This window comes from Taudactylus pleione, unplaced genomic scaffold, assembly GCF_031769625.1.
Source record: "Taudactylus pleione unplaced genomic scaffold, aTauple2 ptg001279l, whole genome shotgun sequence".
Taxonomy (NCBI): Eukaryota; Metazoa; Chordata; class Amphibia; order Anura; family Myobatrachidae; genus Taudactylus; species Taudactylus pleione.
This window is the reverse complement of record NW_028285679.1, coordinates 1113033-1129679: the sequence shown is the minus strand read 5'-3', so window position 1 is coordinate 1129679 and position 16647 is coordinate 1113033. Positions and strand designations below refer to the sequence as shown.

Sequence of the window (16647 nt, the reverse complement as noted above, 5' to 3'; positions counted from 1 at the left end):
GGGAGGGGGATGGAGGCAAAGACTGGAGGGGGCAGGGATGGGAGTGAGGGGGCAGTGAAGGGAGGGGAAGGGAGGCAAGGACTAGAGGGGGCAGGGATGGGAGTGAGAGGGCAGTGAAGGGAGTGGGAGGGAGGCAAGGACTAGAGGGGGCAGGGATGGGAGTGAGAGGGCAGTGAAGGGAGGGGGAGGGAGGAAAGGACTGGAGGGGGCAGGGATGGGAGTGAGGGGCAGTGAAGGGAGGGGGAGGGAGGCAAGGACTAGAGAGGGAAGGAATGGGAGTGAGGGGGCAGTGAAGGGAGGGGGTGGGAGGCAAGGACTGGGAGGGGAAGGGAGGCAAGGACTGGAGGGGGCAGGGATGGGAGTGAGGGGGCAGTGAAGGGAGGGGGAGGGAGGCAAGGACTGGGAGGGGGGAGGGAGGCAAAGACTGGAGGGGGGGAGGGATGGGAGTGAGAGGGCAGTGAAGGGAGGCAAGGACTGGAGAGGGAAGGGATGGGAGTGATGGGGCAGTGAAAGGAGGCGGAGGGAGGTAAGGACAGGAGGGGGGGGAGGGATGGGAGTGAGAGGTCAGTGAAGGGAGGAAAGGACTGGAGAGGGAAGGGATGGGAGTGATGGGGCAGTGAAGGGAGGGGGAGGGAGGCAAGGACTGGAGAGGGAAGGGATGGGAGTGAGAGGGCAGTGAAGGGAGGCAAGGACTGGAGGAGGCAGGGATGGAAGTTAGTGGTGATGTGATGGGTGGGGTGTGGGTCCGGAAGAGGGCGGAGTGGTTGAAGTAACTCATTCAGAAGATGGCGGGTCCATGTATTTAGTGAAATACACAAAAATTTGATATGGTATGAGTCAGAGATGGACGCACTTGGGAAGCAGCAGTGTTTTGCTAATGCAGCATCTGAGGAGAAAAGATGCCTCCTGACAACATTGCTAAACCGATTGCTGCATCCCAAGATCGAAGCATTGAATCACCATCACAGCTATCGGCCAACTGAGAAAGCCAAAGGCTACTCAGAATGGCCGTCTTATCTGTCTGTGGCCTGGTAATCTGCATCTTCCGACGCAGATTCTGGCCTCAGCACTCTCAAAAAAACGGGGGCGACATGCGCCCATCTTCTTACAAAAGTTTTTTCAGCTACAGGGTCGATTGATTGGGTGTGTCTTAATTGTCCTGTGGATTTAGAAGGGCAGGAAGGGCTTAGGCTTTCTGCTGGTGATAGTTCTTGTTGCAGCATTGACTACCTGCGCTCCTGAATTTAAGTTCAATATATTGCTTATTTTGTGTTGAAATTGTTCACTGCCTGCCCTGACCCTTGAAATTGTTTTTTTTTTTTTTTAAATCTGCCTGTCTATATCCCTTGATTTTGGATTATTTGACATTGATTATTATTCAGCTTTAGTTAAGAACCATGTATTATTTACATTGTTGTGGTGAACCTGGAAATCATTTATTATTTGCACTGCTGCTCCTGAATTGCTTGCCATAGGCTCCTGTTTGTTGTTCCATCGTACAATGGATGGGCCTATATTCCTTGCCTGGGTTGCTTAAATAGTATATTGCTGCAGTGATTGTTATTCAATATGAGTATTACATGGTATTCTGTATTACATATGTACATTTTTTTTTATCTGAGATTACATTACTCTTGTATATTTACTAAAGTGCAGGATTTTAGAAGTGGAGATGTTGCCCATAGCAACCAATAAGATTCTAGCTATTATCTTCTAGAAGGTGCTAGATAAATGATAAGTAGAATCTGATTGGTTGCTATGGGCATCAACTCCGCTTATAAAAAAAAACCCTGCACTTTAATAAATATGTCCCTTAGTGTCCAGTTGCCTAGTACATTGAGGCATAATTTAATAGGCCCAGTTTAGTGTAATGTTTAACCTTACCTACTGTATATAACACATATTAGTAATAAATCCTGGCGGCACCCAAATATCGGTAAGCATATCAGGCTTTGAGGTTAAGGCACCTGTGATAGGTGATCATCTGGGTCCTGGTTATAAAGTTTTATTATTAGTGTCTGAATGTAATTTTTAGCGACAGATGACAATATGCCTTTATTTTCTTTCATGCATACAATGAGGGAACGCATACAAACAAATAGTATTCCGCTACATAACAGACTCCAAGGGCCAAATGTAATAGGTAGTCAGTTTTAGAAACAGTACAAACTCGCACTTTCTCGCACTTTTAAAAAGTGCGAGTTTGTACTCAAACTCGCAAATTCAATAGCCTGCGAACTTTTCAGCTCGAGGCTACTGCATTTGCGAGTGCAGGCGAGTTTAGGACAATGTAAACTGACACCTTTTAATGCGAGTAGCATTAAAAGGTGCAAGTTTTAGAGAAGCCATCACAGATCAGTGAGATCCATGATGGCTTCTGTGTGTGTTAAAAAAAAAAAACGTGCACCCCCTCCCCAAAAGCATAACCAGCCCCGGGCTTTATAAAGCCTGTTCTGGTTCTAAAAATACAGGGGCCAAAATGCGTAGGGGGCCCCTGTATATTAAGAACCAGCACAGGGCTTTGTTGAGCTGGTCCAGGTTCTGGAAAATCAGGGGACAAAACGAGTAGGGGTCCCCTGAAAATTCCTGAACCAGCACCGAACTCTTTCTAGCAGGGAGATAATGCCACAGCCAGGGAAAACCTTTCACCGGTTTCCCCGGCCTAAGCATTATCCCTGACCGCTAGTCAGTCCAGGCCGGGGATCCCTGGGGAGTTGGGTACCCCCCCAATAAAGGGGTACCCCTCTCCAGGGCACCCCAGGCCTAGACTGATAGCCCGGGGCTATCCCCGGCACCCTAGGGCGGTGGGTGCCGGGTTGATAGTGTAAAGTGAAAGTGTAAAATTAAATTTACCATATTGTCTTTATTTGTAGAACCACAAGTACCAGCAAATCTCCCCAGCATGCTGGTATTTGGAGAACCACAAATACCTGCATGCGGGGCATTACGGGCCCGCTGGCACTTGTAGTTACACAACTAAAGAAATACGTAAAAAAACAAACTTACACCGTGAAAGTATAATTTTAATAAAACATTGTATCATTGATGTAACCACAAGATTAACATCAATTAATCTTGCGGTTACTATGTAGCGGCTCTCACCATAGACGGGCTATGGGGATTTCTCACCATAGACGTCTAAGGGAGACAGAGGCTGGCCGCATTCAGCTAATCAGGGAGCTGCTCAGACGGAGATGCTCCCTGATTGGCTGGCGGCCCCTGCACTGACGGGGCACACGTGTGCCCCGGTCATTTACGCGGAGCAAAGGTATGTGTAGGTACACACATACCTTTGCTCAGTCCGCATGGATTGTTTTTTTTTCGTTTTTTTATTTTAACCCCTGGATTGCCTACTTGGAGAAGAGGACGTGATCTACGCATAGGAGAGGTGAGTATGGTTATTTTTTTCAGGTACACCCCTATGGATTACTTCGGATAATAGGTGAGTATGTATGAGTGTGAGTGTGCATGTATGTTTTATTAAAATTATACTTTCACGGTGTAAGTTTGTTTTTTTACGTATTTCTTTAGTTGTGGAACTACAAGAGCCAGCGGGCCCGTAATGCCCCGCATGCTGGTATTTGTGGTTCTCCAAATACCAGCATGCAGGGGAGGCTTGCTGGTACTTGTGGTTCTACAAATAAAGACAATATGGAAAACTTATTTTACACTTTACACTATCAACCCGGCACCCACCGCCCTAGGGTGCCGGGGATAGCCCCGGGCTATCAGTCTAGGCCTGGGGTGCCCTGGAGAGGGGTACCCCTTTATTGGGAATTACCCAAATCCCCAGGGATCCCCGGCCTGGACTGACTAGCGGTCAGGGATAATGTTTTGGCCGGGGAAACCGGTGAAAGGTTTTCCCTGGCTGTGGCATTATCCCCCCGCTAGAAAGAGTTCGGTGCTGGTTCAGGAATTTTCAGGGGACCCCTACTCGTTTTGTCCCCTGATTTTCCAGAACCAGGACCAGCTCAACAAAGCCCTGTGCTGGTTCTTAATATACAGGGGCCCCCTACGCATTTTGGCCCCTGTATTTTTAGAACCAGAACAGGCTTTATAAAGCCCGGGGCTGGTTATGCTTTTGGGGAGGGGGTGCATGACATTTTTTTTTATTTAAACTAGGGGTGAGCGGGTTCGGATTTCTGAAATCCGAACACCCCCGAGCCCCCCCGATCCGAGTCCGATCCGAATCAGGCTCGACTTTTCCCGCCTGACTCGGATCTGAAATCGAGGCAAAACGTCATCATCCCGCCTTCCGAGTCTCGCGGGTTTTGGATCCTATATAAGGTACCCGCGTCGGCGCCATTTTCTCACTCGGCTGTGGACAGTGAAGAGGGAGGGTGGGAGTTAGGGCTGTGTAGTGTAGTGTAGTGTAGTGCTGCTGTTGTCCACTACTTCAAAGTCCATAGGGGCTGGCTGTGTTGTGCTGTGCTGCTGTTGTTAATAGGGGCTGTGTCCACTACTTCAAAGTCCATAGGGGCTGGCTGGACTGTGTTGTGCAGTCAGTTCTCCATAGGGGCTGTGTCCACTCCAAAGTCCTGTGCAGTGTCCCAGTCCTAAAGGGGTGCTGTAGTGTTGTCCAGGGGGTGCTCTGTCCATCAGGGGTGCTCCCCCCAAGTGCTAAAAAAATAATATATTTTCTGTGTTTGTGAATTGTGTGCGCAGTAGCCGCACGTGCATCAACAAAGTAGTGCCAAGCGTGCGCCTGTGTCATAAGTAAAGGGCCGGCTGGCTTGACTGTTAAGGGTGCTGTAACCCCCGAAAGTACACTCCAGTCCAAACCAAAAAAAAAATTATTTTCTGTGTTTGTGAATTGTGTGCGCAGTAGCCGCATGTGCATCAACAAAGTAGTGCCAAGCGTGCGCCTGTGTCATAAGTAAAGGGCCGGCTGGCTTGACCGTTAAAGGGTGCTGTAACCCCCAAAGTACACTCCAGTCCAAACCAAAAAAAAAATTATTTTCTGTGTTTGTGAATTGTGTGCGCAGTAGCCGCACGTGCATTAACAAAGTAGTGCCAAGTGTGCGCCTGTGTCATAAGTAAAGGGCCGGCTGGCTTGACCGTTAAAGGGTGCTGTAACCCCCGAAAGTACAGTCCAGTCCAAACCAAAAAAAAAATTATTTTCTGTGTTTGTGAATTGTGTGCGCAGTAGCCGCACGTGCATCAACAAAGTAGTGCCAAGCGTGCGCCTGTGTCATAAGTAAAGGGCCGGCTGGCTTGACCGTTAAAGGGTGCTGTAACCCCCAAAGTACACTCCAGTCCAAACCAAAAAAAAAATTATTTTCTGTGTTTGTGAATTGTGTGCGCAGTAGCCGCACGTGCATCAACAAAGTAGTGCCAAGCGTGCGCCTGTGTCATAAGTAAAGGGCCGGCTGGCTTGACCGTTAAAGGGTTCTGTAACCCCCAAAGTACACTCCAAACCAAAAAAATATATATTTTCTGTGTTTGTGACTTGTGTGCACTGTGGCTGCACGTGCATCAACAAAGGAGCAGCACCAAGCGTGCGCCTGTGTCCCATAAGTAAAGAGCCGGCTGGCTCATTTCTTAAAGGGTGGTGTAACCCACAAAGTGCACTACTTTCCAGCAAAAATAAAAAAATATTTTCTGTGTTTGTGTGCGCTTTAGCCGCACGTATATATATCAATATAACATAAATGGAGGACCAAACTTTCTCCGATAAAAATAAAATAGGGAAAGATCAAGAACCACTTCCTCCTAGTGCTGTTGCTGCTGCTGGGAGTTGTTCATCATCCCAGAGAGGAAGTAGGAACATCACTACTTTTACTAAACAATTGACCCTCCAACAGTCCCTAGCGATGAGGATGAAGTACGACAGCAGTCATCCTGAAGCAAAACGTATAACTGAGGCCTTGACTGCTATGTTGGTGTTAGACGTGCATCCGGTATCCGACATTAGTGCAGTGGGATTTAGACAATTGATGGAGGTAGTGTGTCCTCGGTTCCAAATCCCGTCTAGATTCCACCTGCATCCTCAAAGCAGCAGCGACAAGCGTGCGTCTGTCTGTTAAAGGGTGGTGACACCCTCAAAGTGTGCTACACAAACAATTAAAATATTGTTCTTTTTTTTTCTGTCTTTGTGAATTGTGTGGGCTGTAGCCGCACCTGCATCCTTAAAGCAGCAGCGACAAGCGTGCGTCTGTCTGTTAAAGGGTGGTGTAACTCTCAAAGTGCTCCAAAAAATAAAAAACTATTTTTTTAATGTGTTTGTGACTTGTGTGCGATGTAGCCGCACTTGCATCCTCAAAGCAGCAGCGACAAGCGTGCGTCTGTCTGTTAAAGGGTGGTGACACCCTCAAAGTGTGCTACACAAACAATAAAAATATTCTTCTTCTTTTTTCTGTCTTTGTGAATTGTGTGGGCTGTAGCCGCACCTGCATCCTTAAAGCAACAGCGACAAGCGTGCGTCTGTCTGTTAAAGGGTGGTGACACCCTCAAAGTGTGCTACACAAACAATTAAAATATTGTTCTTTTTTCTGTCTTTGTGAATTGTGTGGGCTGTAGCCACACCTGCATCCTTAAAGCAGCAGCGACAAGCGTGCGTCTGTCTGTTAAAGGGTGGTGACACCCTCAAAGTGTGCTACACAAACAATTAAAATATTGTTCTTTTTTTTTTGGTCTTTGTGAAATGTGTGGGCTGTAGCCGCACCTGCATCCTTAAAGCAGCAGCGACAAGCGTGCGTCTGTCTGTTAAAGGGTGGTGACACCCTCAAAGTGTGCTACACAAACAATAAAAATATTCTTCTTCTTTTTTCTGTCTATGTGAATTGTGTGGGCTGTAGCCGCACCTGCATCCTTAAAGCAGCAGCGACAAGCGTGCGTCTGTCTGTTAAAGGGTGGTGACACCCTCAAAGTGTTCTACACAAACAATTAAAATATTGTTCTTTTTTTTTCAGTCTTTGTGAAATGTGTGGGCTGTAGCCGCACCTGCATCCTTAAAGCAGCAGCGACAAGCGTGCGTCTGTCTGTTAAAGGGTGGTGTAACTCTCAAAGTGCTCCAAAAAATAAAAAACTATTTTTTTAATGTGTTCGTGACTTGTGTGCGATGTAGCCGCACTTGCATCCTCAAAGCAGCAGCGACAAGCGTGCGTCTGTCTGTTAAAGGGTGGTGACACCCTCAAAGTGTGCTACACAAACAATAAAAATATTCTTCTTTTTTCTGTCTTTGTGAATTGTGTGGGCTGTAGCCGCACCTGCATCCTTAAAGCAGCAGCGACAAGCGTGCGTCTGTCTGTTAAAGGGTGGTGACACCCTCAAAGTGTGCTACACAAACAATTAAAATATTGTTCTTTTTTTTTCGGTCTTTGTGAAATGTGTGGGCTGTAGCCGCACCTGCATCCTTAAAGCAGCAGCGACAAGCGTGCGTCTGTCTGTTAAAGGGTGGTGACACCCTCAAAGTGTGCTACACAAACAATAAAAATATTCTTCTTCTTTTCTCTGTCTTTGTGAATTGTGTGGGCTGTAGCCGCACTTGCATCCTCAAAGCAGCAGCGACAAGCGTGCGTCTGTCTGTTAAAGGATGGTGTAACCCTCAAAGTGTGCTCCACAAACAATAAAAATATTCTTTTTTTTTTTCTGTCTTTGTGAATTGTGTGGGCTGTAGCCGCACTTGAATCCTCAAAGCAGCAGCGACAAGCGTGCGTCTGTCTGTTAAAGGATTACATCGGTGACAGCATCCAAGTAGGTATGTCAGACAGTCCGTACCTGTACTGGCAGGAAAAAGAAGCAATTTGGAGGTCCCTGTACAAACTGGCTCTATTTTACCTGAGTTGCCCCCCCTCCAGTGTGTACTCCGAAAGAGTGTTTAGTGCAGCCGGGAACCTTGTCAGCGAAAGGCGTAGGAGGTTGCTTCCACAAAATGTGGAGAAGATGATGTTCATAAAATGAATTATCAACTCTTCCAGGGAGACCAGCCTCCAGAACGTACAGAGGGACCTGTGGTTCCATGCAGGGACGAATTAATACTCTGTGAGGATGAGGATGTACACACTGAAGAGGGTGAGGAATCGGTGGATGAGGAGGATGAGGATGACATCTTGCCTCCGTAGAGCCAGTTTGTGCAGGGACAGATAAATTGGCAGCTTGTTTTGTGGGGGCCCAAACGAACCAATCATTTCAGCCACAGTTGTGTGGCAGACCCTGGCGCTGAAATGATTGGTTTGTTAAAGTGTGCATGTCCTGTTTATACAACATAAGGGTGGGTGGGAGGGCCCAAGGACAATTCCATCTTGCACCTCTTTTTTTTCTTTGCATTATATACAGTTTGGGGCCTAGTTTTTCAATGCCATCCTGTCTGCCACTGCAGTTTCACGCCTAGATGGGTCACGTGTTTGTGCCGCCCACTCGTGTCGCTTAGCATAGTCATCCAGCTACCTCGGTGCAACCTTTTGGACATAAAAACACTATTGTGAGGTGTGAGGTATTCAGAATAGACTGGTAATGAGTGGAAATTAAGGTTATTGAGGTTAATAATAGCATAGGAGCAGAAAAACCTACAAATTCTGTGATTTTAGCTGTTTTTATGCTTTTTTCAAAAAAATACAGATCCAAAACACAAAACCCAGAACCCAAAACACGGAAGGGTGGTTTTGGCAAAACCAATCCAGATCCAAAACACGAAGAAAGATCCAGATCCAAAACCAAAACACAAAACACGAAAAGTGGCCGGTGCACACCCCTAATTTAAACACATTTTACATAAGTACACACAGAAACATGTACATATCTCATGGATATGTGCATGTTTCTGTGTTAATCTGACCTGCTCAGGATGTACTCGCTAGCCTGAAGCAGGTCTATTATTTGGGGACTTTTGGTAATCTTTTTTTTGCGAGTCTGAAACAGACACCCTATTACATTGGGCGAGTTGATTGTTTTCAATGTGAAAACATCTGGATGCGAGTTTGAGAATGGAGAGTTTTAGTAACTGAAAAATGCGAGTTTTAGTGAACAGACCCCTATTACATTGGAGAGTTGTGAAAAATTGCGAGTTTAGCACCAAACTCGCAATTTACCAAAACAGACTACCTATTACATTTGGCCCCAAGAGTTTGAGTAAAAGTGTCTTTTTCTTTCTCCCAGGATAAAATTGAGAAAATGAGACAAATACAAGAAACCTCTGCGGACAATCAGATCACAATCCAGTTTTTGATGGAGAAGATGGTCTACGCTCAAGACAAATCTTACAGGATTGATTTAGAGGCTGTCCAAGCTAAAATGCCCAGCAACACACCCTATAAAGTCTATGCTGATCAGTGCTCTATCAAAGAGATGACGCATCATCTAGAAGCTTATTTTAAAGTAAGTTTCGGAACAGTTCATGTGGGATAAGTTGGGATGTTGCCAGTTTATAAAGCGCAAATTCAACAACTACCATTGACGAACATGAATCAGGTGAATTCATCCATTTGTTTGGCCAATTTAGACCAAAATGGTCTGAAATAGCTGTATATGTGGAATCCATTTGGATAACTCTAAAAATGTAGTCAGTCCGTGACGGAGATCAACATGTGCTTGTGTGGTAATCACACTTGTGGTTTCCCGTGAGGCTCATCACCACCACCATTGGTTGAGCCTTTCCAGTTGGCCAACTAGTCCCAGCTCACAGCATATGTGGTCAGCTTAAACTAAAATGACATATTGCTCTATCACAGAGGCCTACAATATTGAGAATATTTTTCAGATTTTTGGGACAACAAGCATTGCCCTACAGAATTTTTCTATTGTCCAGCTAGAGTAGCCCGTACAGTACATTAGAGCGCTCCTACATCCTGGTTTTTGGGAACTGGCAGAGGAAAAAGCAATTTTGTGGGACAGTGGATTCACTGTCCCACAAAATCTGTACTGTGTTGAAAATGTGACTTCAAAGTCCACCCTGCAGCCACTTATTCAGCAGAACATTCATTAATCTCACCTCTTCCTTGTTTTCCTTATAAAACAATGCTCATTTCAGCCTCATTATTTCTTGATAGTATCATTATCATTTAATTGTACGGCACCACAGATTCTGTAGAACAGTGGTCTCAAACTCGGGCCATCCAGCTGCAGTGGAACTACATGTCCCAGCATGCACTGCCACAGTTTTGCTCTTAGGGCATGCTAAAACTTTGGCATGGCGTGCTGGGATGTGTAGTTCCACTGCAACTGGATGGCCCGAGCTTGATATCACTGCTGTAGAACCTGACGGAGTCATGCAGATATGTCATACGTGAAGCCAGCAAACATAGTAACATGCACGTGGGCACAAAGCAGAGTATTATAGGCAAGGAGACAGGGGCTGGCTGGCAACTTTTAGCCTGGGGGGCAAATGCATGCAGGCGGCCCTGGCAGAGGGGTAGCGTGTAGCCAGGGTGCCCGAAGAAAGTGCGTGCTACGGCGCCCCCCCCACCCCTCAAGTGTTCCAGGGAGGAGGCGGGTCCAGATGGGATTAATGTAAAGTAAAAATAAAGATTAGGAACAGCCCCGTCGTGGTGCCCATATGCAGTGCCCCCCTGTGCCCCAGGAGAGGACCCCCTTATGCAGGCCCCCAGTAGTGATCCCCCCTATGCAGTGCCCCTAGTAGTTGTCCCCTCCCCTTGTAGTGCCCCTAGTAGTAGTAGTCCCCCCTTCTAATAGTAGTCCCCCCCTTGTAGTGCCCCCAGTTGTAGTCCCCCCCTTGAAGTGCCCCCATAATCCCCAGTAGTGGTCCCCCCTTGTAGTGCCCTCCCCCCTGTAGTGCCCCCAGTAGTGATCTCCCCCTTGTAGTACCTCCAGTAGAGGTCTCCCTCTTGTAGTGCCCCCAGTAGTAGACCCTCCCTCTTGTAGTGCCCCCAGTCCAGTAGTGGTTTCCCCTTTGTAGTGCCACCAGTAGTCCCCCCCCCTTGTAGTGCCCCCAGTAGTAGTAGTCCCCCCCTTGTATTGCCCCCATTAGTAGTAGTCCCCCCCTTGCAGTGCCTCCAATAATGGTTCCCCCCTTGTGGTGCCCCCAGTAGTGGTCTCCCCCTTGTAATGCCAGCCTCCCCCCCAGTAGACACACGTAGTAAAAAAAAAAAAAAAACACTTACCTGAATCCCCGCTCCCACCGTCGCTATCCGCTCCTCCGTCTGTCCTTCCCGGGCCGGGCCGCTCTGCATTATGGGAGAGACGTCATATGACGTCATGACGCCTCTCCCATTGCCCACTGCAGGAGCCGGAAGATGGAGCGGCTCCTGCAGTGGGTGCAGCAGCAGCTAATGAGAGTCTGACAGACTCTCATTGGCTGCTGATCAAAACAAACACACAGCTGCCGGAGCCGGCGGCTGTGTGTTTGTCACTTGTGTAGCGCTGACCGAACTCCGTCCGGTCAGCGCTACACACGCGGTGCAGTCTGTGTCACAGTAACAGTGACAGTGTGTCACAGTGACACAGACTGCCCGCGGCCCGTATGACGCTGCGGCCCGGGGGGCACATGGCACCCTGCCCCCCGGCCCAGCCCGCCACTGCAAGGAGGTAATAACCTCTCCCATCACATACAGAGCATTAGACATGACAGAGACAGACAAAGATGGCAGCCAACAGGAGCTGTGTGGCCCTTCGTAAAACATTTTCTGCTGCATGTGCACGTCCCTCTGGGTGACATAATGTGGAGTAATTTTTGTCTACATCGCTGGTCCAAGAGGACAATCAAGGTAGAGTACAAAGCCTCACTGATGACCTCATGATATAATAGGCACCATGAGCAGGGGCCAATACACTGTAGCCAATGTATGTTGATTTAATAAATAGCTCTGCCTACTTATGGCCACTAACATGCCTGGACACCAAGACCCTCTACAGAGCCGCTCACTGGAACATACATCACAAACATAAATATAAGGAGTAGTTCGTTATTTGGAAAAGGTGAAGTAAGAAGTTTGAAGAGTCAGCAAAATACATTCTCTCTTTTTCCCCAGCAGCCCGTAGGCCAGGGGTCGGAACCTTTTTTCTGCTGAGGGCCATTTTGATATCTATATAACATTTTTTGCGGGCCCGGTGCAGGCCACACCCCCTCCATGTGACGTTACATGGGGGCGGGGCCACAATCGCCGGTGATTATAGCAATGCCTGGAGCATCCTATGGATACTCCTGGGAGCTGTAAGGGCAGCGGTGTGACCGTCTGAAGACTCCTAAGGACGCTCCAGGCAGCACTGCTGCATAGATTCTGGCTGCAGGGTTCCATTCTAGGCTCCCTGCTAGTCAGATGAGGATAGCAGAAAAAAGCTCAGAGGGCCAGACGAAATGACTCCGGAGGCCTTATACAGCCCCCGGGGAAGAGGTTCCCCATCCCTACCATAGGCACAGGTCTGCATAGCCCATTGTGAAATGTAGTTGGCTGTCATCCATCACAAGGGTTGTATTTGCCTTACAGGGAGCAGCGGACCGCCTCTGCAATCAGGTCCCCATGATCATCCAGTTTTATATTTTGCAAGAACATGGGAAAAGGCTGCAGAGAGAGATGCTGCAGATTCTGCAGGAGAGAGACCAGTACGACGATCTCCTGAAGGAGAATAAAGATCTCTCGGGCACCAGGAATTTCCTGAAGCAAAGGATTCAACGGTTGACCAAGGCACACAGGCGTCTGCTCTGTTTCCCAGACTAAAGAATAGTTGTGCACTTTCTTTATACTGTCCAGTCACTGGCGGCGTTCACAAAACTAGAAAGCTACGTTGTTAACTTGCCGGCCATGTTTTTGTACAAATTGCTTTCTTATTAGTACTCTGTAAGTGAACAAATGCTCAAAATGTGTCACAGACTTTGCCTGGTATCTCCTATGTATTTATTAAAAGCAATAACACACAGGGAAATATTTATAATGTGACCAATGCTGGCACTGGCTAATATGTAATATAGCCACCGATGATTAAATGATAATATATATCCATGGTTGATACTGTATGTTGCATTATAGTTATTTAGTTCAGAGGTGCATTTCCCACCATACACCCCCTGCACCAGACAGGAGCCTCATCTACATTTTCTGTGCTATCGGGGGGCTTTCTGCTCATCCTGGGTCCTCGTTCACCCATCCGTTTTTTTCCATATGGCGCAAGTCGCTTGCAGTGTTTTAGACGCTCCGTTACGGGAAGAGATTCTTCAGCTTTCACATCTATTTCTTCATTTAACATCTGTGTGGCATTCTAGCTACATCCAAAGTAGTGTCCTAGGGGAATGGGTATATAATGCCGGCTTGTCGGGATGCCTCCGGTCAGAATTCCGATAGCGGCATCCGGATGGTTGGTATCCCGACAGAGGGCCTGATTCAGAGCCGCTCCGAGCGATGTTCGCACATCTGCGCATGCGTATGGGTCATAATGCGCATGCGCGAACCAGTCAGTGCGGTCGGAAATCGTGTGCTCGCAAAATAGCGAGTGCCTGCTAATTTGAGTGACAGAATGAGGCGTTTGTGGGTGGTAACAGGGGAAGGTGCTTGAAAACGGGGGAGAGGAGATCCGAACGCAGGCGTGCCAAACGGTCAAAATTGGCGTTTAATGGGAGTGCATAATTAACAAAGCAGCGTCATCGACCACGTCACTTGGTTGTCTTTTAGTCTGAACTGCTCGCATGATTGCGGTAGGAAAATGCTACCACAAGAATAGCGAGCAGTTCATACGCCGTTCGATGTTCTCGATTAATCTAATAAATAGCGGAGATGACGTATGATGCGAGCGGCCAGGGGGCGTCTTTACAAAATAGCGAGCGCATGTTTCGTTTGCTTGTTCAGACATAGAGGCGTCAACAGACCGCAAAGAGCAAGCGCTCTAATTAAATATCCGGCCCCTTTTTCAGAACGACCGTCCGCAAATAGCGTCCGGCTCTGAATCAGGCCCAGACATCAGGTAAGTATACACTCCCCCATCCCCTCCTAACGCTTCCTTTCTGTAGCCTAACCCTAAGCCTCCCCACCCGCATGCTAACCCTCCCCTTAAGTGCGTAAACCTATCCCTCCCCCCTTACTGCCTAAACCTAACCCCCCACCAGTGGTGCCTAACCCATCCCAGGAGGTACCTAACCCTAACCTCCCCCTCCCCTAGCCTAATCCCCAGTGGCTAAGTCTTTACCAGCCCGCTATACTCACGTTCAGCATCCTGGCTGTCACCTCCTGTCGGTATTCCGGCGCCGGTCTTCTAGCCACCGGCATTCTTCAGCTGGGATGCCGCACGTTGGTATTATAACTGCATCCCGTCCTGGGCACTTAGGATTAGTATGTTTGCCACAATGGAGTTGGTATAAAGTTGCATATTAAGCACAACGCAGCGGGGCGAGATGCGAGTCGCCGCTCACCCGTATTGGCCCTCCTTGTTTTTTTTTTGTCTTTTACCTCCGGTTAGCATCTAAGTTATGCACAGCACCTGCATATAATTCCAGTGCCAGTGTACAGGGTACCCGTGCATTGTACAGATCTGTCCTCTTGTATCCTTGCCACCGCTGCGGCAAATTGCAGCACACATGCAGCAAAAAATGCCCACTAGAGGGCACGGGCACTGCATAGGATTGCATGGTGCGAATGCTCCTGCATTGTGGTGTAACATGCGCAGCAAATCGCATGCCGCGATGCGTGCCAATGTTAGCTGCATCAGCGGCAACAATGGAGAAGGACACATCTGTTCTTTTGTCACATTAGAGATGCAGATACGATGCAAATTCGGTACAAAACTAAGTGGCGGAACGCTTGGCGTGGCTTAAACGCATTAACTGTGGTGAGCCAAATGGAGCTACTGTACATGGCGAGATTTGAGGATACATTAGTGTGGACATATCTGTACTGTATATCTGCATATTAGTGATGTGCGTGGACCCGTTTTTTTTTTTTTTTAAATATCTTTTTATTGAACAGCAATAAAACAATTATACATTGCACAATCCAAGAATTAAATAAAATAAAATTATCTGATAAGCGACTAGTCTGTTTCTTGGAACAAACAATAGACAAACTACTGTTAATCTTTTCAAACTTTTTTGGAAAATAGTACAAATATAGATTGAAATTATGTCAAAGTACAAAGAAACAAAGTACTTGAATATAATATAATGTAGAAAATTACAAAATTACAAATACTGTATAAAAAAATCGATATAGTACACCGTATAGAAATGCAAGTAAATATACAATCAATGTCACTCAAACTATGCAACTTATAGAGCCAGTGTAAGCAGCAATTGAATTTTGAGTTAACCAATTATCACATCAACTTCGGTATATCAGTCAATCGTTGCGTCAATATAATCTACATCAATGCAGAATTATATTAGAAAAAGGGGGAGAGTTAGAATAAAATGATAAAAGAAACAGAAGAAGAAAGAAAGGTGAAATAGAGGGGGAATCACTGACAAAAGGTGAGAGATACCTTGTCTGGGGGGATTCACAGAGAGCTACATATAAATAGCAACAATACGGGCATTTTAAGTGATATTTCTTAGCATAAACCATTCCGTGTGATCAAAGACTTTCCATATGTTATTCCGAATCTGGACCGGTAAACATTGTATGTATGGTTCCCATTTTTTGGAAAAAATCCGTACCCCTCTTTCGATGTTAAAGATAGCCATACGTCTCTCCGCATAAATTACCTCCAGCAGCGCAATTTTCCATTCCATTAGTGTAGGTGCTGATTTTGAGATCCAGTAATTAAGGATAAGTTGTTTAGCTACTGTAACCATGACTCTCAGAGCAGGTTTCCATGGGCCCAAGGAGGACTCAGACTCCCATATTGAAAATTCTGCGAAAATAAGAGCTGCCGCATTTTTGGACAATTTAAGATGTATTGTATTATTTAGATAACACAAAATTTTATTCCAAAATCTATGGATCTTTCTGCAGTACCAGAGGTTATGCGAGAGAGAGGCATTAGAGCAGTCACATTTCACACAATTTCCCTCCTCCAGTGGCACAAAATGTCTCAGTTGGGCCGGGGACATATATGTACGATTTAAAATTCTAAGATGAATTTCTTGAAGTCTCGCTGACTTAAGACAGGGTAAAACACGATCCAGATTCGCAACAAATGGCTCCAAGTCACATAATTCGGGTATCTCTGTGTGCCAAGCTTCCGCAACTGGTGCCCAAGCATGTATAGGAATTTCAATCAGGTATTTATATAAATGAGCTATTCTGAATTTGGTTGAGCGACATAAGAGTAGAATGCGACCCATTGTATCTGTGTTAACTGAGATCCATAAAGGATTATCTAAGGATTGAATGAAATGACGTACTTGTAGAAACATAAAAAATTGTGTACGAGGGATGTCATATTTATCCTGTAATTGTACAAAGGAGAGCAAATTGCCACCCGGATCAAATACATCTTTGATGGACATGATTCCCTTTTGATTCCACATTTTAAAAAGAGGAATGTCAAGTGAAGGGGGAAAACAGGGATTACCCCATAAGGGGATGTACGGGGATGAAAAAGGATTTTTCCCCAAATGTGTATTGACCTTCAACCACGTAGTGTAAGTGTCCCAGAATAAAATATTAGAACAAAATATCTTAGGAATGTGTATTTTAGGGGTGTGTAACAAGGCTGCTGGGGCATATGGGTGAAATAATGCTTCCTCCAAGTCAGGATTAGTATAGTGATCGGTATGTAATAACCAATCAGTTATATATCGGAATATGGCAGCTTTTGCAAATGCAG

At 46.5% G+C, this 16647-nt stretch overlaps 1 protein-coding gene across 1 annotated transcript in view; it reads left to right on the top strand.

Moving 5' to 3' along the window:
- LOC148443410 (interferon-induced GTP-binding protein Mx3-like) overlaps positions 1-12611 on the top strand; it is a 94197-nt gene extending 81586 nt beyond the window's left edge. The window contains exons 12-13 of the mRNA XM_088462867.1: positions 9097-9315; positions 12381-12611. Coding sequence (XP_088318993.1) covers positions 9097-9315; positions 12381-12611 — 450 coding nt within the window. The remainder of the gene's footprint in view (positions 1-9096; positions 9316-12380) is intronic.
- The last annotated feature ends 4036 nt before the right edge of the window (positions 12612-16647 follow it).